Here is a 26,743-nt window from a genome sequence, read left to right as displayed (position 1 = left end):
CCCATTAGTATTTGGCTACCTCTAAATCATGGCAGGAAGGAAACCAGACTAGCTTTCAGTGCATACATGTCAGCATAATAGGCCTTATCAGCTGTTTCTTTCTTTCAAGTAAAACAGAAGAGTCTCAGTTATATTCAATTTAACTACTACTCTCTTTGAGAGTGAACACAGGAATGTGCAAATGCAAAGTAAAGCTAAGCCAAGCCTCCTTCCAAGGATGTCTGAGCTCTTCCAGTGGCTTACATAAAAGAAACAGTGCCATTTTAACCGTAATTGTACCCATGTTCCTTCTTCTCATTTATTTAGTGAATACAATGGAAACCAGTGAATACAGTGAAATTTAGTGAGAACCTCACTCACTGCCACTTGGTCTGCTGTTCTCCTGTTAGAGAATCCTGCCCATGGAAAGTTTCCTCATTACAAGCATTCACAAGAAAAATTAGCAGCTTTCAATACAAATCCGGTGTTCCCTTTCATATTGGACAAGGGCGTACCTTCTTTCAACGTCGTCACAAGTTTGTCATGCAGAGAAGCAAAACGTCAAAGAACACAAGAGTTTCATGGGGAATCGAAATGTCAGGGGACACGAGAAGGCGTTGCGTCCCTTCTCTCTGTCATAGTAAAGTTTGCTCAAATGTACAGCTCCGTCCGGCCTCCAAAAAGACGTAAATAAACCCAAGCGCAGAACCTTGTGCGTCTGAAGTTGCGCCTTCTTCTCCTGAAGCGTGGCCCGGGGCTGGCTGCAGCTGTCCAGGGCCGTCTTGACATCCTCGATCCACTGGCGCAGCTGGTCCTGACTCTGGGACAGGCCCGACAACTGCTGCAACCGTTGGTCCAGCTCGGCCAGGGCTTCGGTTGACCGCTCCACCAGGGTCTGCCAGCGACCCTTGACGTGCCTGCAACAGGGCAGGTTACACATTACGTGTCAGCTCTTGCAGGAAAACTACGCTTACTTTGAAGAGCATGAGCACTAGCTCAACACAATGCAAAGTTGTCCGGTAATTTCTAATGATCCCCACAAGCAGGTGTGGTCAGAGAAAGTCTGTTTATGTGCGAAGCATACATGACCTTCACTTCATGTCCTTGCACTGTTCCTCATACAGTCTTTTTCAGAGCCCCCATTACTGAAAGTGTATTTTCAAACCAGGCAGGGCAGGAAAGGGCAGGGCAGCACACCACTTGGTGGATAGTAAATGACATTGACAGGCTCAAAATAAATTCAGTGTAACATGAAGCACAGATTCTAACATATGTCTTAAATGAATAAATCAATGAATTGGTAAAACAAACAAAAGAGTAAACCAATGGTCTGATGCTACAGCCCACACACAGGACGGATGTATAACAGGCCTTACTACATTTACTGCTGTGTAGTATACTATTAGCATGACCGAAAAAATTTAGAACTGCCAACACAAAGTGAAATGATAAAGATCCATGTGGACTTGGACATGCTCTGCTACATTTCATGCTACGTATAATTAACATGACTGAAAAGTGCCAATGCATAAAGTTGCCACATGGACTTACCTGAGCTGCTGCCGGATGGTTTCCCTGCCATCGGGCGCAGTGTGAGAGTACAGGCGTTCGCCAGACTCCACGAGCTCATCCATGCTGCTGCTTCGCTGGGCCAGGCGATCACTCAAGTTCTGTTGCAAAGAACGGGCACATAAAACCAATGACCATTGGCCTTCCAAATACAGCAATGGCTCCATTAAGCAGAAGACAGAAGCAGACGACCTCGACGCAAGGAAATCAGGACGCCAAAATGTGCTGCTGCAGTGCATGTATTGAGAAATAAGTAGTTTTCATGGCACCGCATTCCGATTTCGCAGTAGGCAATAGTATTGCCAAAAGTAAATTTCATGTCGTTTCAGTTTATTTTTTCATAAGCAAGTGAGCTACAAATAAACTGATTGATTGATTGACTGACTGACTGACTGACTGACTGACTGACTGACTGACTGACTGACTGACTGACTGACTGACTGATTGATTGATTGATTGATTGATTGATTCATTGATTGATTGGTTGATTTATTGATTTTTACACCCCAAAGCAACACTGAGGTTATGAAAAACACTTCAGCGGAAGGCACCCGATTGATTTTGACTCCCTGGGGCTTCTTTATCATGGACTTAAATATATATTTAAGTACACAGGGGGGGCAAAAAGCCCCTACTGTTGCCAGGAGTCGAACCTGTGACCTTACGCCTAGCAGCAGAATGACATAGTCACTGAGCTACCGTGGCAGGTAGGTAAAGTGAAAGCTTACTTGAGGGAAGGCACAAGTCAATATATATTCTCAGATCCAGCACCCACCTCAAGTTTGTTCTTCTGATCCTGAGTTGAGGCCAAGTCAGCCTTGGCGTCAACAATCTCGTCGAGTTCCTTTTCCGGCTGCGCGAGCCACTCCTCAAGCTCGGCCAGGAGCTTGTCGAAGGCCTCGTGCTGCTTGGCCAGCTTCTCCCACTTGGCTACGGCCTCCTGAAAATATGCATGAACACACACGAGTCTAATTTAGCCGCACAAAAATTGAAAGGACAAAAACTAAGATCACAACATTAATAAGACAAGCGAAGGGAGACGAGGTAAAAATTTTGGTGCAGCTCTGCAGTTCCACCAGGCAGGAAGAAGCAAAGTAAAAAAAATACGTCATAGGCAAAACTCCTACACGAAACAAAACTCTTTCTCAAGGGTAAAGTAGGCCATGAGAGGGACACAAAAAGAAACACTAAATTAGCTTATAGTGATGAAATGTTCTTTCAAAAGTGCATTCTCATTAATCTCGCAGTAATAGGTTAGCTGTCAGAAGAGAAAATGAAAAATAATTTTCATATCTTTTTAAAATTTTGCACTAGAATCCCAGTGTATTTCAAACTTTTTCTTTGTATTTCAGCTGTTGTGCTTTAGTGAAGGTTCTTTTGAAACTTGCTAAGTTCAGTCTCTGGCTCTTTTAAAATAAAATGTAATCCATCTTTACCAATTAGAAGGTTATCTAAGGCCAAGCAGATGCCAGCAATATTTATAAAGTCATGGTGAGCTGGTATGGCAACTTCTAGCTTTTCTACCTTACCGAGCCTTTTTTTCACTATAAGATTTTTTCCTTTCTTTCCTTGTATTGTAGAAGGATAATTTACTCTGCATCTCAAGTCACTTTTCTCTTTAGTGCTGCTTTAAGCAATATTTTCTCTCTTCATCAGCCTGGAATTCTGTCATTGACATTAAAAACCACCATTTGAAATCGGCTTCTACTATCGTCAGCCTGACAGGCTGTCACCTGTTTGACAGCCTCAAGGTGTTCGCAAGCATTGCCCGACTGTAATGAGCACCAGTCAGTTTAGTGCAACATTTAGTTGATGTATACAAAACCAAAGCAAGGTGACGAAAAAAATTATGCGAAGCCAGGATTCATACACGATGCAAAGAGGACCGACCAAATGTGATGATGGCAACACCCCAAACGAACCTTTATGGTGTTTCTGAGCAGATGGTATTTGCTGCGCAGTTTGTCCAGCTGAGGTGTCATAATGGTGTCCGTTGGTGCAGCCTGGGCATTCTTGGACAGCGCAGAAAAGTCCCCTTCCTTGGCAACGACGTCCTGCTCCACTTTCTGCGCAGTACAGAGAGAAATTCATTTGCTCAGCTGAAGTGTACTGGGAATGAAATCACACCATCAAACACGGAAATTGGGGTTGCAAATACCAAAGGTCAAGGACAAGCATACAAAGCGCAGATGATATCAACTGATTAAAAGTGCCTCCTAAAGACATCTATGGCCAGATCAGTACATTAAACATGTTTTGCTCACTTAACGCACCAACCAGTCCTTTAGACACACAGCGACTTTCACGTCAGCATTCATGTCAATATTCTCATCAGCTTCCGGATCAGCTTTACCTCAGCTTCCCTATCAATCTTGCGTCAGCGTCTCTGTTAACTTCCACACCAACTTTTGCATTAGCTTTCTGTCACACATAATTTACCATGCAAGAAATGTATACTCAGCAATGCACGCAATGATTTAGCAGATGTGCATACACCTGACAAGATATATTGGTAGTATAACTTGCAGTATGTGTACGTTATTAGGAGCTGTGCTTATGCTAAAAGAGGTGTATGCGTACAACCTTTTGCCCTTTGTACTGTAGGAACAACAGGACCAGGGTGAAAATGATTTATTAAGGTAGTGGCTCGTAGTAAGCCACGCATCAGCGACGCTCAAGGACAGTTCACATGCCGGCACTTCCTGAACTGTGCTCGTCTGCAGCAGGGCAGCGATCTGACAGCACACTGCCCACTACAGTACTATAAGAATTTAGGGAAGAGTAGCAAACCTGATTACTTCTTCAGTTAACCTCTTTTCCTATACTTGCATTCACTCTTTCTCAAGCAAGTGAGTGAACAACCAAGAGAGATGAAGAGGGAGAATCCATAGTATTACTGACAAGGCTCACTCTTTCCGACAGGGCGAGCTCTTTTACATGACTGACACCTCCTCAAGAAAACCATCTTTAATGAGAGACGTGTCGAGACAGAGGTCGTTAACTCGAGAGACCTTTGCCCAGCGAGAGAAAGCCACAGCTCACCTTCAGGGTGTCCAGCTGCTGTCGCTTGGCCTCCGCAGTGGCCTGCAGCGGGATGTCCTGGCAGCGGGCCCGCTGGGACGCCAGCCACTGCTCCAGCTCGTCCAGCGTCTTGGTGGCCTCGTCCCAGCGGTCCAGCGTGTCCTTGGCGTGGGAGTGGCCCTCCTCGCAGGCGTCCAGCAGGGCCTCCCACTGGGCTCGGGCAGCTGCGTACTGCTCCTGCAGAGCATCGTGTCCCGACGGGCAGGTGCCGGGCAGCACGCGCGACTCCAGGGCGTCCCGTAGGTGCTCCAGCTTGGCGCAGGCCTCTGGCTCGCTCTCCAACACCAGCTGCGAGAGGGGCAGGGCAAAAGGGGGGGGGGGGGGGAGCAAGCCATAAAAACAATGCTGGCGTTAATCCTGCAATGTGGAATTCAGCTGAAGCTGGTGCCGAGACTTTGCAGAGGAAAGCGGCGGAACTGATTAAGAGTGGCGCAAAGGACAAGAAATAATTCACCCAGGACAAGTGCTTCTTTGTGAACTCTTTTTTATACTCGTCATTTGCTCTGTCCGTAATCATGAACCAGCACCAACTTGCCTAATTTTCTGTTCTTTTGAGGGGTAGAGGTGATGTCGTCGAGGATAATGAAGATAAGCAGTGTAACGGAAGTAATTATAAAAAAATTTAATTCTTAAATTATATGTGTAAAAAAAAACATCTGATTATGAGGCACAACGTAGTAAGAGACTCTGGCATAATCTTTATGACCTGAGGTTCCTTAATGTGCACCTAAATATAAGTACACTGGCGTTTTTGCTATCTGTGACCATCGAAATGCGGCTACCACGACTGGAATCAAAGCTGCAAGAAAAATAGGTCGGTGGCCATGCAGACCATATGTCACGTAACTGAGGGATTTGCTACGTGTTATCAGGGCGGCTATCTATAGTCGAACCCACTTATAACAACATTCAGGTGCCAAAGAAATCCCATTGTTACAACCAATAACTGTTATAACTGGGCTGCACGACAAAGGCAGAGGGGACAAACATTTAAATATTTTAATTAGACAGGGAGAAGTACAGTCGAACCCACTTTTTGCATTACCATTTTTAACAATACATTCGGATGTAACAATGAGCAGCCCTAGCAGGGTGAACTTTTGTCTGTGTTCTATGGTAAAATAAACAACTTACTACAATGTTTCCATGCCGCATTATGGCTAGAATAAAATAAATCTGGCTACTAGGTGTCTACGTCGAAAAAAAAATTCAATATTCTTAAAGGGGGAAGGAAAAAATGCGAGTCACTTCACCACACCCTCCTTTGTGCCACATACCCATATTCGGGATTCAAATCCACGAGTTTATGCCCATTACTGCAGCCAGTGAGCCATCGTAACAGGTCAACATGGATGGATGCAGACAATGCAGCAAACATTCATGAGAAAAGTTTGTGATGGTCTGGACACATAATGAAAAGAGATGACAACATCAGCAAGAAGTAAATAAAAACTGAGGCTGGTGGAAAGAAAAAAATAAATGCAGTCAGCCTAACAAGTGTGTAGGGAGCCAAGAAAGGAAAAGACTATCATGCGCTGGGAAACATTCTTTTAGTATTGTCAATTCGTCAGGACATACCGCATAAGCAGCCATCTTGGCCTTGACGGCTTCCATGTCACCCTGTTCCTCGGGTCCATCAACAGTAGCCTTAAGCGTGCTGACCCAGTCCAGGAAACGTTCAAGGCTATGCTGGTAGGCTTCGTGTTCACTCACGCGCTTCTCGCACTGAGCGATGTTCGCCTACGACAAAGAAAAACAAAAAACAAAAAAGAGACACATTCAAATGATTGAGCTTGAAAATTACAGTCCACAGTACTAATAGAATAGTATGCCTTCAGATTTATTGCAATCCAAGATGCCCTCAACATGATACTGCAAGACATTTATTTACCTCTAAGCTGCAGGAATGCTGAGGCAATTAGACTATGTGCAGTTTAACAGCTCAACACAAAAGCAACAGGATACTTACTCCCTTTGAAAATGAGATTGCAGAAATAAAAATTGCTATGCGTCTGCAGTATTTCAGATGGCTCATGAATATCCTCAATTTATTTTTCACTGCTATGTGCAAGTAAAGTGAATGTGATATAAGCTCTTTTATTAAACAAGCTGTCACAGGTTGTTCAGCAACATGCATGTCAAATACTAGCGTAGGTGTCCCTATAAGTGCCCCGATGTTTTCATCCACTTTCTTTATTCAACTGTTCAAATCATACAGAGAGCAAGATACGTTTAACATTTGCCAAAATGCGGAGGAGTGAACGAAAAAAATACCTAGTTTATATAACGTAACGTATCGTAACACGTCTGTCTTTACCATAAGAGCTGTAATGAGTGTGATGCCCATGTTTTTTGTTCTTCAGCTTAAAAACAAGTGTGACTGAGACTGAGTGACTATTTTCAAAAGCAGTGTCACACATGCACTTCGCCTTAGTAGCTTTCCCTTCACGGCGCCACAGAAAGTTACCCACGAGCATAGCACTTCTGCTGGGTTTGCAACGTCTACAGTGCTATTCGCAGCGTTTAGTACCGGACGCAATACATACTAACTGCTCAAATTTGTGACACAGTATTCAGGTTAGGCTACAGTGCGTGTAACGTAAAGACGCACCATTAAGTTTTGCTCAACATACCTTTGTCCGAGCGCAGAGTGCTTCATAGTTGGACACCAAGCCGTCAACTTCTCCCGCCATCGACGTCTCTTTGAGCTCCTGGCTCTTGGTCTGCAGCTTGGAGACCACTGCTTGATGTGACATCACATCTTGGGACAGTGCCTGCAAGTGAAGTAACAAAGATGCCTCCATTAGTCATTATCAGAAATCCCCATAAATGTAACCGCCAGCCTAATCAGGTCTACACGTTCCAAAACAAGGACCTCTTTACTGTTCTCCAACTGCCACCTCCTGTCACAGCCATGCCAGTCTCACGTATGTGAATTTCTAAACCTGGTTGCTCGCCATTCTATATTGCACTTGGTGTTTTGCTCCCTGTCAAAATCCATCTCTGTTACTGTAACAAACATCCTTTTATCTGTTCTAGGGATCACAAGCATTGACCAGGTCAGCTCCTTTCTAGAAATTTCAGCCATAATGTGACTGTCTCAGATCTTTTCTAAAATCTATCTATCTTTTCAATTTACAGTAATCACTCTCATTCACACTACTTGTCCTGCTTCAGCTATGCTACCACATGAACATCTGCTATGCTGGTGATTGTTCTATTGGGTTGACATTCGAATCGGTGCAACAAAGGTATCACCGTCTGGTGTTTAAACAAGAGGTTTCCCCTTGCTGTAAAATGTGCTGATAAGGTTGGAAAACTTGCAAGACAAACTTCATTGTCAATGCAAGGGTTTTTACGTTATGAGGCTGCCATATAAGACATAAATGTAGGACAAAAGCACACAGGTGTCATCACACACCTAAGACTCAACATACTTGCAAAGTGGGCCCCGTGTGGGCAGCACCATGTTACTAAAACCAATGTAAGGTTGCTGGTTCATGGAAAATGTAAACTTCAACGTGCCCAAAAATCTTGAGCTCACCCTGATGTTCTGGAGCTGCAACTGCTTCTCAGACAGATTCGGCTTGAGTTCCACATCACTTCCAATAAGCGTGTTCATGTCCGCAAGCCACGAGGCAACTCGGCCGCAGCTGCGTCAGGTGAGAAAAAAATGAACAAGCATGAACAACTATGTGGGAGTGAACACGGCCCATTTTTGCTGTGTCACTAGCACCAAAGGCGGCCCAATAATGTGCGAAGAGAAAGCTACACTCAAGACAGCTCTGTACGTATCCGGAAGAACTCGGCATTTTTTCTATATCGTCCATCGCTGTCGAGACACAACAGGAGAAATGGATAAAGAAACGAGCCAAGGGAAACATGCGAATGCAAGCCCACCTGTCCTGGAATCCACTCCAAGCCATGAGAGAGGACTCGAGTCCCTTCACCAGGGCGGTGTGCTTGTCCCAGGCCGAGTCCCAGGCGTCACGCAGGCCCCTGGTCTCTTTGCGCACCAGGTCCCGGCTCTCCACGCTGAGCGAGAGGTACATGGCTTCACCGTTGTCCACCACCGCATTTAGCAGTGCCTGTCCAGCTCCCTTCTGCTTCTGCAGCTCCTGTAAAGTGATTACAGACCGGCCGTAAGAAGTGCTGACGGTAGAATATATGCAGTGACAATGTGTAGCGACTTATGTGACTTATGTGTAGTGCTGCGTGAAGCGGCACATCTGCGCCGAGCTGACACACGAGTGATGAGTTTCAAAAGTGCGGCTTCATGGCAGCATGTGCCGCACTGCTGTGAAACCTCACTTTAAGGCAATATTTTTTTTGCTGCTGTGAAGCCACCACCTCAACGCAAAATATGCTTATAACTCCCACCCTGACTTTACTGTTATATTCGTCAACACTTTGGTGCTGGCTATCTGTGCTCAAATGCGGTACTTGCAATGGGCGATGGGAGCAGCAGCCGGTTTACGGCCACAATGTCGGGTCGGGAGCGCCACCGTGTGGGTTGGCGCACTGTTGAGAGCACGATCGGTGGTGTGGTGTGTTCGAATTAACCGTCACAAAAGCTTACGAATTCGAATTACCCGGGGTTTTCACACATTGAAATATACATTGTTCTCACAGGACCACCGCGTCAATTTGAATAAACCGGGAGTTCGAATGAATGAGATTCCACGGTATTTCCATTTATCTTGTGAAAGAGAAAGCACCGTTTGATGGTAATTTTCCAGAGAGTGGTGAAATACTCATGACAAGGTGATCTCATCACAGGCCAAAAAGTGGCAATCATCGTGATGGGCCGAGGTGATCCTGGCTCCATAATGGTTAGAAGTAGACAACCCTTTGCCATCTTCTCACTGTCACTGTTGCACTTACTTATCATTCTATGTTTATCAGGAGCAACTGTTGTCGTTACGTTCGTCAAATGACACTAATAAACTACAGACCTGCAGCCTCTTCAGGTGAGCTTCCAATGCCTTCTGGTCACCAGGGACATTCTTGCAGCCATCCAGACTGGCTTCCATTTGGGACAGCCAGTCACGCAGATCTTGCTTGGCCTGCTCAAAGGCCTTCTGCGTCTGCTCCAGCTGCTCAAGCTGTGCAAGTGCACCCTGCGATGAACACAAGTTACGTTAGACATGATACACAGAAATTATGTGCACATTAACAAACTTATAACGACCAATGATAGCTGTTACAGAGACTTTCCAGTAGCGTTCACAGTGTCACTGAAGGCCATCGTTGCAGTAGCACCTCGGTAATAATATAGAAGTAAAAATGGCATGCCTTTGGCCAGTTTCAAACATGGGACCTAAGGTTAAAAAATTAGAACTCTGACCAAATGCACTACTGAGACGTTGACAAGGTACAATCGTTAAGAGCAGCCCTGCCTCATGACATTGTTGAGGTACATACTACAGTGGTCGAGGCAATAACAAGCCAGTGCCAAGATGAATTCAAGTGAAGTTGATGGTAAGACGCAAAAGGCAGAATGGCGAAGAGGAGGAAAACAAAAGGCGCAGTTGTCAAAAGCGCACAAAGCAACATATCAACAGCTACAAGTTGGGGGCCTTTCAAGCTACTTTTGTGGCTTTAATCTACCCCATATTTATGGAGTCAACAATAACAGGAACAAAGAAAGAAAGGGCCAGCATCCCCCTCACCTGCAGTGTGGCTTCCAAGTTCATCAGCCGGGCTGCCAACTGAGACACCTGGTTGGGCACTTGGGTGTCCGGCACGTGGGCCGTGACACTGGCCACAGTTGACTCCAGCTCCTGCATGCTGGGCTTCTGGCCATGCACTTCTTCCAGCAAGGACTGAAAGTGACGTTTCCTGTCAGTTCAGTCCCATCATCACGTGTGTGTATATATTTATATATATAAGTATATATATATATATATATATATATATATATATATATATATATATATATATATATATATATATATATATATATATATATATATATATATATATATATATATATACACACACACACACACACACACACACACACACACGGTTAGAACACCACAATGCCATACCATGGCAGCACAAGACAACCCAGTGCACAAGCCCTCGGTATTTCGAGGCATGCGTCATGCTCGTTTTGCCTCCATTGCATGCACTGCCCTTCATATTTATCGTTGTCTGACAGCATCTGCCGAAACAGTGCCATTTTGTCGGCATGAATATTTCCGACAACACAAGAAGTGATCGCGGTCCCGTTAGGGGAACTTGCAGGAGCACGGCACAGCGTTCAATATACCAAATGTGGTGATGAATGGGAGTTAGAAATACACAGTACAGTGCTACACTTTTGAACGAGATTTCCAAGGGGAAGTTACAACTGTTTGATATTGAGAGTAATTCGATAAATCCGAGTTTGATATATGCGGGATCGACTGCTAATATGGTGCTCCCCTGAGCAAAAGTACACAGACCACGCATTCCACGATAAAGCCAAATTTCTTCTCCGCCTATGAATGCAACTTCAAATTGAGTAGTGCAGTCCAACAGCTGGCACTGCAAACTTTCCTGTGCACTCGTCAATTTCAGTTTGTGCATCTGAACTACAAATAAATTCAGCTTTTACTTTGCCGAGCCTGTGGGCCATATACTTTTGCTTACAGGTGTACAGTCAAGCAAAATGTTTACAAGTGTAGTGAGTGTAATGCAAACAACATTGTGATGTACGGTTTTACTGGCTACTGTTACAGGCTGCACGAAAATTAAATGTCTTCCGAGATACTGTGGTCCGTAAACATTTGTGGTCGACCGTACATTGCCTTAAAGCTATCACGCCGTATAAGTTGCACCAACTCACTCAACAACGCGTGCTACTGGGAAAATTATTTCACCTTCAGGATGGAAATTTGGTCTTTGAGCAAGGGAAGGTCGACTTGACTGGCGGCCTCGCTCTTGGCTCTCGCCTCGGCATCCCGCAGCCAATCCGAGAGGCTCTCGAACAGCGTCTCGAAGTGCTGCCACTGGTCCAGGCTGCGCTTGAGGGCCTCCCTCGTTTCGGTCAGGGTCGAGGTGAACGTGGACCACTCGGTGCAGATGCGGCTGCACTCGTCCTGCAGCGAGGGCACGCGCTCGGGCGTGCACGCCTGGCTCAGCAGGTTGACCGCATTGCAGTATTGCTCGCGTCGCTTCTCTCCTTGTTCCAGGGTAGACTCCAGCTCCTGCATACGACGAGCAGGTGACGGCGATCACCACGTGCATGACAAAGAAACTTGCCAGTGACCAGCAATTAAGAGACTGGTCAAATGATATCAAATGAAACAAACTTATGGGGTAGAGCGTTCTGTGACAATGCAAAAGCTGCGAGGCTTCGGATAATTTTGATCACCTGGGAGCCCCTTCAATATGCGCCTAAATTCAAGCACACGAACATTTTTGCATTCTAGACCAATTAGAATGTGGCTACTACGACCAAGGGCCAAATCTGCAACCTCATGCTAACAAGCAGGACACGTATAATGCATTCTGTTGCATAGCTTCTGTACAGGACCTATCACTCTGACGCTCAGGAAAGTGAGCAGCGTTGCTGCTAATCCCTAAGGTTTTGGAGCAACCCCTAATCCATGAAGACCCCGGTATGTAGCCCGACAACAGGTCTGGTCACATGTTCCATGGCTTTGAAACCTCTAATGGTACGCCCACACTAGCGACAAAAACGCGCGCGACACGCCGCACGCGGCAAGCGCCCGCGCGGCAGACGCGTGCGGGCAAGTCCACAGTCGCGTTTTGCGGCACGCGGCAGCGGCCCGTGGAGTCCCGCGTTGTCTCGTTCCATTCGATACTTCTCGTGACAACGCGCTCTCCGTTCTGCCCATTTCGTCTTCCATCGGAAGTGTCTGTGTTTTTTTGCGCCACTGCCAGCCACGCTCAGGCATGTCGGATACGGACGAGGAGCTACTGGTGACTGTGAACACTATAATACTTGTTTGTCCTTTACTTGTGCGACGCCGACGTGCCAGAAAGCGGACGAGAATGTTTTGGGTGCGGTACAGGGACACTGCAGGGGCCAGGCGCACACTCTGCTTCCCCGCCTTCACCAATTACTCACCTGTCATGCCAAATTGCTGTCCATAATGTGCCAGCGGTTGGCGCGCAGCTCCTTGTCTGACGCTCGATTTATCATAGAGGCACGCATATCCGCGAACGGTTTCCAAAAACGCCTCCATTGCGAGGCGAATTCTTCGTCGATGCCTCAGTAGCGGTGTGCTAAGGCTTAACAAAAACAGCCCCCTTGACTGGAAATGGCCTCTGAGATTTTACGATGCGCGTGTCACTGTTCAGTCTCAGAGCCCATAGATTATGATTCTTTGCTTGTGCGACAGGTGGCGCCACAACAGCGTGGCTCGGAAAGCGGCTCGCTTCTGATTGGTGGTCGTTTTGCGTCTGCCGCGAAAAATGGGTCTCGCACCCATTCGCGCGTTTGCCGCGCGTTGCTGCCACTTTTCGTGAATCTTGCCGCGCGCGACAGCACCGCTTGCCGCGCGCGGTGTGTCGCGCGCGTTTTTGTCGCTAGTGTGGACGTACCATAACAGAGACTGCAATGCTTCTGCAGCACGAAAGAGAAAATAAAAGAGAATTTCCCCATGAGGCACACGTCTACAGCTTCTCACTGTTTGGCTGTGCAGAAGGGTAAATGAAAAGTACTGCACGTTGTGAACATGGACAGTTGCAGCTGTCTCACTCACAGTGTCATCAGAGAAAAGGAGATAAAAGCACAAAAAATCGAAAAAAAAAGAAAAAAATCCAAATGATGCACGTGTCTAAGGGTTTTCAGGGTTCAGCTACGCAGACCGTTAGATAAGCACGGATACTTTGCAGCTGTCTCACCTGCAACGTGACCAGCCGCGCCTCGAGGCCAAAACGGTCACCCTGCGTGGGGCCTTCGGCACCTCCGCTGCACCATGCCAGTTTGTCGTTGGCTGTGGAAAGCCAGTGCTGCAGTTCAGCCAGCGTTCCCTGGTGGTGGCGATCGAGAATAGAGAGCAGTGCTGCTGCAGCCCTTGAAGCCTGGTTCTTGGCTGCTTCGAGCCTGCAGAGAGAACATTCATTCATTTGTTTGCTTGTTCGTTTGTTGATTGATTGATTGATTGATTGATTGATTGATTGATTGATTGATTGATTGATTGATTGATTGATTGATTGATTGATTGTCCCAAAGAAACACTAGGGCTATGACAGGTCATTTATATCTAACACAGTGACAAAAAAACACGGACAAGGGAGGACACAGGACATCCTGTGTCCTCCCTTGTCTGTGTTTTTTGGTGCTGTTTTAAATATGAGTGATCCGTACCGACTAGCTCGCACCCAAACCCTTCTGAGCTATGACAGGTGCTGTAGCACAGGCTTCCGGATTGCTTTGGGCACTCAGCACCCATTGTTGGGCACCCAGCATGCACCTAACTCTAAGGTACACGAGTCTTGTTGCCTTTTGCCCTTATCAAAACACAGCTGGCAAAGCTGGAAATCGAACCCATGACCTCACGCCCAGCAGCAGAATGCCACATCCACTGAGCCACCATAGCAGCTGCAGAGAGGAGAGAAACAACCCTTCATGATGCCTAACTTAGAACAACAGAGAATGTGCCGCCGTGCAAGCTCGATCCAAATGATGTAGTGGTAATTAAGGCTTTCACACTTAATGCTCGCTGATGCTGGGCTTCCTCCTGGCAAAGTAGTGGTTTTTCACCCTTTATGTCGTCCTACTAGCTGTAATGACTGGGTGGCTATAGCTGTGCTGCTGAGCATGTGGATGTTCGTTAAACGGCAGGCTGTAGTCATGGAGGCCACATTCCATTGAGTGCAGGATGCGAAAAATGCCCATTTACTAAAATTTTAGTGCTGATAAAGGTCCCCAGTGGCGAGAAACAAGATGAATACCTTATATATATATATATATATATATATATATATATATATATATATATATATATATATATATATATAAATGTAAATAGCAGCTTTTATAGCCCTGGAGCCGTTTCTTTGTTTTTTGTTTTTGTTTTCCGTTGTTTCCTTACATTGCACTCATGACAGAGATTGGCATGACAATGAAATGGTGGCCCTGGTGATGGTTAATTGCAGGTGGCTTTTGCGTAAGAGAAGTCTCATGAGCATGAGCTCTAATACACAATGTCAGTGAACCGTCGTTGCACAGTGCAGAGTGGTGCACGCACCTGGCTTTCAGCTTGTCTTGTTCCCTCTGAAGGTGGCGCACCTCCAGGTCTGGCTGGTTGCGCACCAGCCTTGCCATCTTCTCCTCGATTCGGGCCAAGCCATCATTTTTGTTCAGAGCTTCTTCCAGTTTCTTCACAAACGAAAAGAAAGAAAGCAGCACGCAAATTTCAGTTAGTAAAGGACATTGAGGATAACAAGAAGCCATTCATCTATGAATACAAGGCAAAACGTATGAAATAAATTTTAATCTTTGATGAATTGAATGTGGCCAAAATTGCACGCAACCAGAAGTTACACCGTCTTAGCTCAGTATCAAATGACACTGGTAAGATTGTTGTTGACCAATGATCATGGTATCACGCTTCTTTTTGAAAACGTTTGCAACCACGCTGCAAATAGTCTACCTAAACCAACAGACATGATCACAAAATGAATCAGTTACACAAAGCATGAACTTGTGCTTGAGCTTACATTATACAGTTGCATCTCGTTATAAACAAGTCATATCCACTGCTAGAATAGCTTCGTCATATCCAATATTCATTATAAGCATACATTTGTTGCACAATGACATTAGTGAGACATATTGAACATTTCCTTCATTACATCCAATAATTTGTTATATTGAGGTTTGACTGTATAAGCTACATAAGAAAAAACTACATATGGAAAGCACTGCATTGGGTTTATGCCCTATAATACATTTTATGCCTTGACTTTAAGCATGCCGTGTGCCATGTATGCTTACCCTTAAAGTGTTAATTAGGCTTTCTAGGAATATTTGGACATGGTCCTTCCTTCTTCATCAAACTTCACCTAAACGGCCTGTTACTGAGAATTAGTTCAAGCTTGTGGTACTTTACTTTGTGTAAGCTTGTGCACGAACCGGTGACCTTTTGAAACAAGCCAACGCATGGGAACTTAGCGCTATCATTTCTCAGAGCCCAGTTAAAACATCCTCTTACCCGGCACTCCTCCAGACGCTGCAATAGCACTTCGTCAGAGCCCGTGGTGTTATCGCAGCGTGACAGGGCCTCCTTCTGCTGACGCAGCCAGTCGGAAAACTTGTCCATCTCAGTCTTGACATCGGCCTCCTGCTCCTCCACCTGGCTCAGCATGGAGCGCAGGCGGTCAGCCAGGTCCTGCGCTTCTTCAAAGCCACACTGGATGGAACTGCGAGCCGAGTCCAGAGCCTGCGGCATGTCCAGCGACTCCAGCTGCTCCTGGAGGTTGGTAAACAGTTGCTGCTGGGTCTCCAGCTCCGTCTGCAACAGAGAGGCATGACAACATGTGGTGGCATCGCAGTACAGAGAAGAACCAGAATCACTGCGAGAAGAAGCAAGAGTTAAGGATCTAACTCGTTAATATTGGTTTAGCTTAAGCCCAGAAAGGCAAGCAGCACTGGAATCACAATGACAGCGGCAAACACGGTAATCAAATCTACTCCTGTGAGTCGAGTTCATCCACTACTCACAAGTCTCATCGTACGTTCAAGATTATCGAAGGTTTCGCATTTCAGAATGTACAACACTATTTGTGATGCACACACAATCTGACCAGACATGCCTGTTTTGCTGTAAAATTGGTGACAACAATAAAGAAATTATTTATACTGTTAGGTGCGTCTTGTGCAGAGCGATAACTTGATAAGAGTGATAATTCGGTGATAGCGAGCATCGGCAAAAAGTAAAACACCAATGTGTCACAGTATCGGCACGGTGTAGTCACAGTGGAGAAGTTTACCAGAAAGCATATTAACACTCAAATACAATAGTGAATAGCACGGTCATAAACTCTAATCAGACGGCCTAAGTTGGTCCGGTATTAACACAAGCATCACTGCAGGACAATGCAGCACTGTAAAGCACCGTATAACACTATTCACATCTCACATGTGTAATCTGATTAGGCATGGCTGTTATCGCTGTTGATTTGGCAAGAATATTTGCAATGTTTCTGCACCTTGCATGAGAGCGATAACCTGACAGCAGCAATAATTCAGTGAAAGCGGTCCCTGGCAAAAAGTGAAACATCAAATGCGTGGCAATCCGGTCAGCTTTTCTGTAACGTTCCTGACTGCAGCATGAAGCAGATGAATATACCAAGAAAATGAATGATCACTTATGGGTTCAACATTTCGAAGCGCCATTTGGGCTATAGGATAAGCTGCAGTAGCAGGCTCCAGGTCAATTTCGACCCCCTCGGATTTTTCCATGAGCAGCAAAGTGAAATCAATGTACATTAGCGTTTCTGTATCCTGTCAGAATGCAGCCAAACATTGAACCCGCGACCTTGACTTCACGTTCAGCACCACAACACCATAAAGAACCGACCCAGCACTGCCGATATCACACAGAAAGGGCACTAGGAAACAACAGCAGAAGCAGTGACTATCAGCTATCAAGCATTGACTATCAGTTGACAAAAGTAAATCTAAAACGTTCCTCACCAATACCAGTGTGCAATGAATGAGCGCTTATAACTAATATATAATGAAGGTGTTTTTATGTCCGATGTGATATCAATATAGCAAAGTTAGACTGTGCTATCTATCGTTCCCATGCCATGCACTAAACCCTCATAACAGCGAAATTACCTTATTAGAAATATCACTTTATTTGAGGCTTTTCATGTTCTCGCATCCCTATGGCTCTCTTATAGCTCTTCTGCCTTGAACAAAATGCTGCTTATAACGTTGTCAACTTCCTGTCCCGGTGATTTCGTTACAACATGAATTTACTGTATTTGCAGCTCCAGCAATCACTAGGGCCACAGTGTACTCTAGTAGGTTCTGTAAGAAAGTCTATGCTCCAGTGGGCGTGTGCAAGCCAGAACAAAGAGGCCCTCAGGGACATTACCTCGTAGCGGTCCAGCACAGATCGTCCCTGCTCTCCCTGGGCGAGGTGGTCCAGGGCCCCGCGCATGCACTGGCAGATGTCCTCGAGCCAGGCCAGAATCTCCTCGCGGGTCATCTCGGCCTGCTTCCAGACGTTGTAGCGACCCTCAAGGTCGCGCAGCATGGACTGCAACATCTGGGCCCCCTTGCGCCAGCGGTCCTCGCGATTCTTCAGCGACTCCTTGAGCTCTTCGCCAGCCGGGGCGAGGCTCTCGATGGCTTCGGTTTTCTCTATGAGCTCCTGCGTCTTCTGCTGGTACGAGTCAAAGGCTGGTTGTTGTTTGCGAACTTCTTCCTGCTGGGCCTGTGGGCAGGTGCATGGAAAGATGGAATGCATTCACTTTTTTCTGATACAAAGAAACATAACAGCAGAACTTGAGGGCAAAGTTGGTTAAGCGTTCAAGGCTTCGGGTAAAGGCAAATTGTAAAAGAAGTGAAATGTTGAACTACAGCGGAAGGCATTATGGCTCAGACTTCATAGTTACTAGTGGAAGCCAGGGGCCGTATTCTTGAGCAACAACTTTTGTAAATATACTCTGTGTAGAGTCTTGGGCTCCTGGCCTCAACTTATATTTATACAAAATGCTTTAGCACTTCTGTTCCGCCTTTTAAAGACAATGCTTATGCGACACGCTGCGACTGCGCAACAGCATGACTGAATTTGAATCATAGCAGCATGGTTGAATTTGCCTATTTATAGTATTTATACTGTTACACAAAAAAGCCCTTAAAAATTTTATTACAGAATTTAGGAAAAATACAAACAGCAGTGAAAATCTAAGCAATATCGCAGTGACTGGATACTTTTGAGAACCATATTGAGGCTTCCAAGCACACAATCTGTTACAAGAGTTGTAATATTTTTTGTATACTACATAAGATGTTTTGTGCAGCAAAGCAAGAGAAGGTCAATAAACCACATTAAACTGCCAAGAGGCAAGAGAAGTTACAATAAAGTCACCGACAAAAAATTCCTCTGAAAAAGAAAAGAAAAATCTCAAGAACAGAGCTATACTGAAGTTCCTGCCCATTGCAGAGTTGCATTCATACATATGATTTTTTTTTTCTGTGCCTAAGGCAGCCATCAAAAAAAAAAAAATCTGTACATTCATGACCAACCTATGGTTTACCCAGATTACATTCAACAAGCCAGGGCTCTTCAACAATCCCATCATGAGAAGCTAGTCACGTGTACGTTGATAAGACTTTAAAAGATAAGTGAAGCAGATGAAAGCAGCATTAACACATGGAAATTTGTTCCTAGCAAAGAAGACCCCCTCCCCCTCCAATTCACAGGCAACTGACATGTAAACCCAGATTATCTATAACTAGCCAAGGCTGATCACGAGAAATATAAAGGATGCTGCAACTTTTCAAAAGCAGTGTACTCACCCCAACTTTTTCTGCATTCTCAGTGAGGGATTTCCCGTCTTCAGCCGGAGAGGCCTCCACCTCTTCCAAGGTTTTCTCCACTTTGTCCATTGTGTCGTCGAGCTTGTGCTGCAAGTTCAGTTAAGTGATTACCAGTGTCGTGAATTATGTTACTAAAAGTAAGAAGCCAAAGTAAAAATTATGCACATCCTGCGCACTACAAGAATCGGTGTACAGGTGTGTGTACCGAGTAGCATGAAATGTAACGGTTGAAGTTTAGTGCCTCTACGCCCATTGCAAAGACATCATCAATTGCATGTCCCAATCAAGTTGTTGGTAAATGTTCTTTGGAATTACACTGACTTAAACAAACAACATTTGTGACGCATAAACCAGTGCTGCTATACAAACTCTTCCTCTCTAACCTTCTCCACATTGGCATCACAGCTGTTCTTCATGCAAATGTGCTATGGCATAGTTTTTTTTTTTTCTTCTTCTTCTCAGCGTCATTTTCCGCACCACAACACAAGTGTCATGGGACACAAGTGCCAATGTGAGTGCCACAGTTACGTGGTACCCATCGCTGCACCCATCAGGCAAGCTACCGATTCCAAACACTGAGAAACAGGAAAAGGATCTAGGTTCAAATGCCACACCAGAGTGACTCAATAGCATCATCAGGATTAGCCCATCTATGCCTTTGTATTGTCTCCACAGTCAGCGCGAGGGCATACATCGTGCACGGGTACTGGGGTTGGCACTGCCTCTGGGATTGACCCGGTTTACTCGGTGAAGGCAAACAAAGCTTTGTCTTAAAAGACTAGGGTAGAAATGAAGAAGGTGAGAAGGGACGGTGTCCTTTTCATGTCTTTTTTTTTTACGCTGGTTTCTTATCTTTAGTAGCATGGCATACCCGCATGCCAAGCAGCATACCCTGAACAATGCTCAAGACAGTATACACAGTCTTGGAAGGTAAATTACTAAAAGAAATTCCCACCTCCAGCTGTCGGCATTCCTTCCACAGGCTCTGGGTGGATCCCAGGAGCTTGAGCGTCCTGGTCACTTCGGAGGACAGGTTCTCCCAGTCGGAGGCCAGGGAACCCAGTGGTTCCTGAACCTTGGGGAAGCAGGATGCATCCGCTTCGATGAGTGAACGGCCCAACTGCTGGGTGGACTCCTGAGCGTTCTGCTGCTCCTTAAGCTTCTTCTGGAGTTGCTGTTGAAAGGAGCACAGGTTACCAGACAATGAGGTCTTCACAATCATGTGAACACATTAAGGAAATTGATTGATTGATTGATTGATTGATTGATTGATTGATTGATTGATTGATTGATTGATTGATTGATTGATTGATTGATTGATTGATTGATTGATTGATTGATTGATCTTTTACATCTCAAAGCTACACAGTGGACTACGAAGAATGCTGTAGCAAAGGACACCAGAATAATTTTGTCTATTTAGCGTTCTTAAGCAATTGATTCATTCATGAGGGATAGCATGCCATGGTGGAGGGTTCCAGAATATTAAAGACCATCTGGTTTGTTTTTTAACGTCTAATAGTTTTTACTCTGAAAGCAAACAAGGATTTTTGCATATTTCTTCACAGAAATGCGACCGCAGCGTGCGGTAGTTGAACACCTGATCTCGCGCTCACCAGCAGAATGACACAGATGCTGTGTCACTGCAGCGGGTGATTCTTTAACGTTCAACTAAATTCCTATGCATTCACCAAAGTTCTGAATCTAAGTGCGCGCCGATCATCAGCCTAAAGGAAAGATGTACGCATGTAACACATCATGTTTCTTGAGATCATTTTTGCCACATACATCAAAGCAATGGAATGAGTTTTCTATTAAAACTACAGCTTTCAATAATATTAAACATTTTCATAAATCATTAGCTAATATTGTACAAATAGTAAACCTTCGTACGAGATGATGCTTACTGGTCTTGAAGACGTTGGTCTTGTGTTTTTCGATGATGCTGCATTTAACAAACTTTAAACTAACATTGCCTAATGAGCAATTATTAAGTGCAGTCTAGTATTTCTTTCTTCTTTTTCGTGTTTGTTTCTAATACTGGAATTGCAAATTAAAAGGGAAAGGGAAAAAAAAGTGCAGTGGCACTGTTGCAAACATTCCGGTGCACAAAAATAACTCACTTCCACTTCGTCGACCATGGCAGCAAGGGCTTCGGGCGTGGCCGACTTGGGCTGCAGGCTGTGCAGCGTCTCAGTCGTGGTGGTCACAAACTGCTTGCTGTCCACCAGCTTTTTGTTGAAGTTGTCCCACTTGTTCTCCAGTTGGGTGACCTCTTCCTGCTTCTTCTGCAGCACTTTCCCCACCTAGGCAACAACCAAAATGCAGTAGTTTGCCACTGATCTAACACAGCAGCACGAATCGTGAACCTCAGGCAGGTTTCACATGAGCGGGACGACGATGCTACCTCTCAGTGAAAACAGCAAAACACGACGAGCTTCACCTTGACTGCAGTGTAATAAAATTTTTTTTTTATTACAGCACTGCCGCAGACAATGCCTACTTTCGATTCAATCTGCATGAAACAGGCATGTAGTGCGCCCAAATGCGGCATTAAACTGCACACATCCTGAAATGACACCTCTGTACAAGATTTGAGCACAAAGTGAGCCCGCGGTTTGCTTTTTGGTTTGCAAAGAAATACGTATCATTGTGGACAAATTAAATGCAAACAAGTTAAAGCTAACTAGAATGCATTCTTTCATTTCCACTTTCACCACTGGCTGTAATGCTGGCATGATTTCATCTTGTGTATGCTTATAGTTTGAGGCCTACAAAAAACTCTGGTGTCAAAATAAGTGGTGGCTCAAGCTCGTACTCTCGAGTAATTGCTTGTAACAGGTATCCTACTTTACAAATTCCTGCATGTGTTTCATTTGTCCATGATAGTATAGTGTTACGTAGGCATGGTGTATTAACAAAGAGAAAGCGTTGACTATACGTAAGCGAGCCCGGCCAGCCCGTGTTATTTTTTTTTTTTTTTTTGTCGTCTTTGGAGATGTGGTCATTCTCTCTAACTCGACAATCACACAACTCCCAGAGAAAGAAGTCTCGTCTCGGTACGCCAAATGGGGCCATCAGGATGGGTGTCATAGGGCTTAAGCCATGCTACATGAATGACATCAGGTACTATTAGAGTGTATCATGACGTGGAGTTTATGAGGAACAGCCCATGGGTGACATTAGTCATTGGAACATGGAAGCGCCCTTGTTGGCCATTACTCACATATCATTACTGGCAGCAACCGAACATGTCCACAGCCAAGAAGCCGTGAAATGAACCTTACCTTGTCCAGGTGGCCCTGCAACTTGTCGGTTTGTCCGCGCAGGCTTGTTACGTTGTTGGTGCTGCTGTCCCTGAATGTTACTTGCACCTCCGTGGCCAACTTGTCGGTCCTGGTGGCCTCTGGAACTTTCTTCTTTAGCTGCTCGTTCAGGTTGCGCAACTCCTTGGCCGTCTCCTCGAGGTTATCCACCTTGGCACGCTGGGACTCCACGTTTTGCTGCACCAGCCGCACCTGCACGCATTTGGCAAACGAGGACGGTGTCCTTGGATAAGTGACAGGTAAGTATGGAAGGATTATGCACTCATACCATTCACATATTAAAATTTTTTGCAGTCGTACTCCTCCAAAGTGCTATGTTGAATGCTGAGAAAGTAATCAAACAGGAGCTTAAGATGTGCAGGATTGATAGTAAGAGATAAGCTAGCATTACTATATTACCTCATTATAGTAGTTGTTCCCACACAAAGTCAGCAGTTGTAAATTATTGCATTGTGACACAGACCAGCATGAAGAAGGTGTAAACTTGTAAATAAGCATACATGTGAGGCTATCAAAGTCTGTTCTCACGTTGTTCTGGGCAATAAATTTTTTTTCCAAATTAAAAAAACATCTTCTTATCTTCTCTCATGCAGCCAGGACAGAACTGTCCTTTACACTTTAACACTTGTCACTGATCTTCAAGTCTAAAGGCAGTAATAAATTGTGCACCATAAACAATGGTCACAATCATGGTTTTAAAAAGCATTAAGTTCAGCAAGCGACCAGAACATGACCACGAGTCAAGAATCCAATATTTTGAAAAGGCGAACCACCGATGTGAATGCTTAACACTCTGAACAACATAAAAACTGTTACTGAACTACCTTAAACATGCAAACAGGAATGATAGCCCCAACCGTTTGACACTATCAGCAAATGTCAGAAAATGGTAGCGTACCTGCTCTATGAAATCTTTCTGCCATGACTGGAATCTGACGGCGTCCTGCAGGAGTTCCTCTCGCTTCTCCAGAAGCTTGCACAGTTCCTCGAGCGTTGACCTTAGGCTCTCCAGGCTCTTGAGGAGCTGTTCAGAAGGCTCCGGCGCGAGGGTCTCGGAGAGCTCAGACAGTGTCTGCCCGAGCGTCTCAATTTCAGTCTTCTTGCTCGTTAGCTCCTCTTTCATTATCTAAAAAGATAAGTGTACACTTAACAATCATCTCAGCACAAGAAAATAGAAAAAAGAAAGTCGTGAATGTAGTCACAAAAAGCAGAAACAAACTGCAGCTACCAAAAAGCAGATTGAACAGATTACACTAGTGTGAAAAAAAGGTAAAATTGATGGTGACAACTGGAAAAAAATCATAAAAGATCATATCTCAGTGAATCACTGACACATGTTAAGGGGCTACTGACACATGTCATAGAAACTCCACCACACGCCTCTCACACGTAAAAGGGTGACACTTAACTAGCTTGATAGGCTGGAAAATGCTTACAAGATAATTTAACCTGATATTGAAATTGGTCTCGAAATGTCAGACCCGACATCATCGACATTACTGGTGCCTCCATTCAATGCAAAAAGATTACAAGTAAAAAAAATGTCATGCCAGTGCTCCTTTAAGAAGATTCGGGAGATTTAGATTTTGTGTATGCAATGTGCCTCACTTGGCTTGCATTATTTTTTTATTTCTGGCATTTTTCTATATTTCTGACCTTTTTGCGCTCTTTTGTAAGCTCAACAGTTTGCGTCCCTAACTTTGTGGTCACAAAATCTAAAACTCCCTAATGCTGCCCAAACATAGCCTAAAAGCAATAAATAAAAGTTGAAGCACAAGTTACAGATGGTCTAGAAAGATTGATACAAGTATTGTGTTATTGTACTCCTTGCTTAGGCTGACACATAGCAACAGGCTTGCTCAAGTATGGCTGCCAGTTGCCACATGTAGACAAAACATTAAACAGCACATGGCAAATGCATCATTTGACAGCTTGATGAACTTTCATTCAATAAAGTTGTCAGTGAGTGCTTATAATGAATGTTCAGTCTGAGAGCTTTACATATATCTTATGGAGCAGGTTTGACTCATTTCAATACAGTTCAGCTACATTATGACAAAGCTTTAGCTGACACAGAAATGCCTTTGCTATATCAGATATTTGTTATAAGCCACTAATTATTGCACAATAATTTTTTACTTATAGAAATGATTTGCACAATGATTTTAATTATATTTTAGCTTTACTTCATTATATTTAATAGTTAATTATATATCCAAATGAGTTATATTGAGGTTCGACTGTGTATCATTTCATCCTGTCATATATAGCTGGACTCATGTCACAGTATTGCTTATTTATTTTTTGCTTTTGCTATGCAGCAGACCTATCACCAGCATAACAGTTTCATCTGCCAGCTACAACAGAGCTGTTACTGTTCTCTGAAGCTGCAATTGTTCTGCTATACCATGGGAATGATTGGTAGCATACATGGATTTATGTCGTCTTCGTGCTTGCGTATTCAGGTGTTTTTGTGGCTTCATTTATTATGCTTTATCTGCTTTTATTGACCTAAATTTCCGAGCAATCATATTTTTGTGCATGCTGAAGGCAATCAGGCTTTGCGTACACGAATAATCACAGCGAATTATTGCACTCATAATGCAACATGTTGTTGAACACAATCAACTTGCAAAGCCACAAAGTCGTTTGACAGAAGGACGAAGTTCAGGCAAATCCACGTAGTAGTACCCGCCATTCCCATAATCACTAAACCATTATGCTTGAAGCTCTCATAGACAACTAGCGCCAGAGCTCTCTCTAGTGGTTGTTGTGGGAACCTCTATGGTAGCAACCAACAATACAGTGTTTTTTCAGCAGCTGTCATTGTCATAGCGTAGGCAGTAAAGCCAACCAGAAGAGTGTTCCGAGACTGTTTAGGGGCCCTACAATCAGCCCTTTAGCTTTCGCTTCGAACAAAGCTGAAGCCGCGTGCCCTCACCTGCACTTTGCGTAGCTGCCCTTCCAGTTGGCCCATGTTGATATCGCTGGCCTCCTCGGCCTCCTGCCTCAGCTGGTTGAGCACCGCGTGGCATAGCTCCACACGTCGCATTAGCTCCTCCCGCTCCGACAGTTGAGAAGTCAGCTGACTCACCAGTTGGCGCACTGTGGTCGCCAAGTCGTTGGCACGCTTCCGCAGCTCAGAAACCTGCGTGCGGGGCAGCAGGTGGTGGGGAATGCATTGTGATGAGCTAGCTTGTGGGACATCGGAGAAAATTGCAGGCACTAATTTACAGCAGGAAAGGTGAGGAATAATGAAAATTAGTGCAAGCAATTCTTGCTGCAACATTTGTCATGGTGCAAACCAATACAAAACCAAAACGATGTTCGCAACAGTTTATCGTCAGGGCCAGCTGAGCCAGCGTCACCACCACTTTTGTGTTGACTCACATGTCGGATGAACAGAAAGACCGATGAAGGGATGGACGGACAGACTGACATTTTCCCTCGTTGGGTAGGCATAGAAATGCTTATGCATTTAAATGTTCTCATATAGCATGACGATGATGATACACTGCTCTGAATCTGGTTACGAAAGCACATTCAAACCAAAAACTATTTCACATATTAAGCTAGCAGCAAGAAGACATGTCACCTGTTCTTGGCACTCCGGAAAATTGCACGCGTTGCCAGACGAACTAACAAAGTGGTTAGTCTACGCACGGGCTATCATTCCGTTTGCTATTGTAACGGAGTCATTTGATAAATGCAGAATATAAAATGCACTTTGGACATTATGGAGAATGAAATGTTCTGGTCAAATGAACTAAATGCTGCGAAAAGAATCAGCGATGTGCTTAATGTTTTTTTTCTGCCTCTTGTTTAATTCGACCCGCCTGTTTTCAGCCCGCCTGTTCATTTGACTCATTTCGTCAGCTTCGTCAGGGTGAAATTGTTGGAAGTTCAGCTTCGTCAGGGTGAAATTGTTGGAAGTCAACTGTACTGAATAAACTAGCATAATACAAATCTCCCGCCTCAGAGGAAAAAGCTTGCTCCAGGTTGATCAGTAGAATTCAGATTAGGTGAATTAGACATATAGTAGGATGTGCTTGTTCTTGAAAGACGCTACAAAGGCAATGGAACATCTTCGTGCTCACCTGAGCATGCAGGGCTGACAATGCAGTGTGGGACAAACCAGGCCCAAGCTGTTCAATGCTGCTCTGCAACTCACTCAGGGTTTGCTGTTTGCGGGTCACTTCGTTGGCAAGGTTCTGTGAAAAAATAAAAAATAAGATAAACGCGTGTAAGGCCTTTGTTCTTTTGAAGC

General features: G+C 44.7%; 1 protein-coding gene across 1 annotated transcript in view; it reads right to left on the bottom strand.

The window, feature by feature from the left end:
- Msp300 (Muscle-specific protein 300 kDa) overlaps positions 1-26,743 on the bottom strand; it is a 314,508-nt gene that overhangs the window by 132,483 nt on the left and 155,282 nt on the right. The window contains exons 32-54 of the mRNA XM_070521946.1: positions 26,574-26,687; positions 25,418-25,624; positions 23,375-23,602; positions 22,438-22,668; positions 21,274-21,456; positions 20,106-20,324; positions 19,130-19,237; positions 17,700-18,041; positions 15,807-16,106; positions 14,841-14,971; positions 13,492-13,693; positions 11,499-11,825; positions 10,302-10,454; positions 9,585-9,749; positions 8,530-8,747; positions 8,174-8,282; positions 7,263-7,403; positions 6,208-6,369; positions 4,591-4,917; positions 3,471-3,614; positions 2,324-2,488; positions 1,531-1,649; positions 689-896 (exon numbers count right to left, since the gene is read on the bottom strand). Of these exons, the coding sequence (XP_070378047.1) occupies positions 689-896; positions 1,531-1,649; positions 2,324-2,488; positions 3,471-3,614; positions 4,591-4,917; positions 6,208-6,369; positions 7,263-7,403; positions 8,174-8,282; positions 8,530-8,747; positions 9,585-9,749; positions 10,302-10,454; positions 11,499-11,825; positions 13,492-13,693; positions 14,841-14,971; positions 15,807-16,106; positions 17,700-18,041; positions 19,130-19,237; positions 20,106-20,324; positions 21,274-21,456; positions 22,438-22,668; positions 23,375-23,602; positions 25,418-25,624; positions 26,574-26,687 (4,503 nt within the window). The remainder of the gene's footprint in view (positions 1-688; positions 897-1,530; positions 1,650-2,323; positions 2,489-3,470; positions 3,615-4,590; positions 4,918-6,207; positions 6,370-7,262; positions 7,404-8,173; positions 8,283-8,529; positions 8,748-9,584; positions 9,750-10,301; positions 10,455-11,498; positions 11,826-13,491; positions 13,694-14,840; positions 14,972-15,806; positions 16,107-17,699; positions 18,042-19,129; positions 19,238-20,105; positions 20,325-21,273; positions 21,457-22,437; positions 22,669-23,374; positions 23,603-25,417; positions 25,625-26,573; positions 26,688-26,743) is intronic.

The sequence above is a fragment of the Dermacentor albipictus genome, chromosome 7 (genome assembly GCF_038994185.2).
Source record: "Dermacentor albipictus isolate Rhodes 1998 colony chromosome 7, USDA_Dalb.pri_finalv2, whole genome shotgun sequence".
NCBI lineage: Eukaryota > Metazoa > Arthropoda > Arachnida > Ixodida > Ixodidae > Dermacentor > Dermacentor albipictus.
The sequence above is the reverse complement of the archived record's forward strand: the minus strand, read 5'-3'. Positions and strand labels throughout refer to the sequence as shown.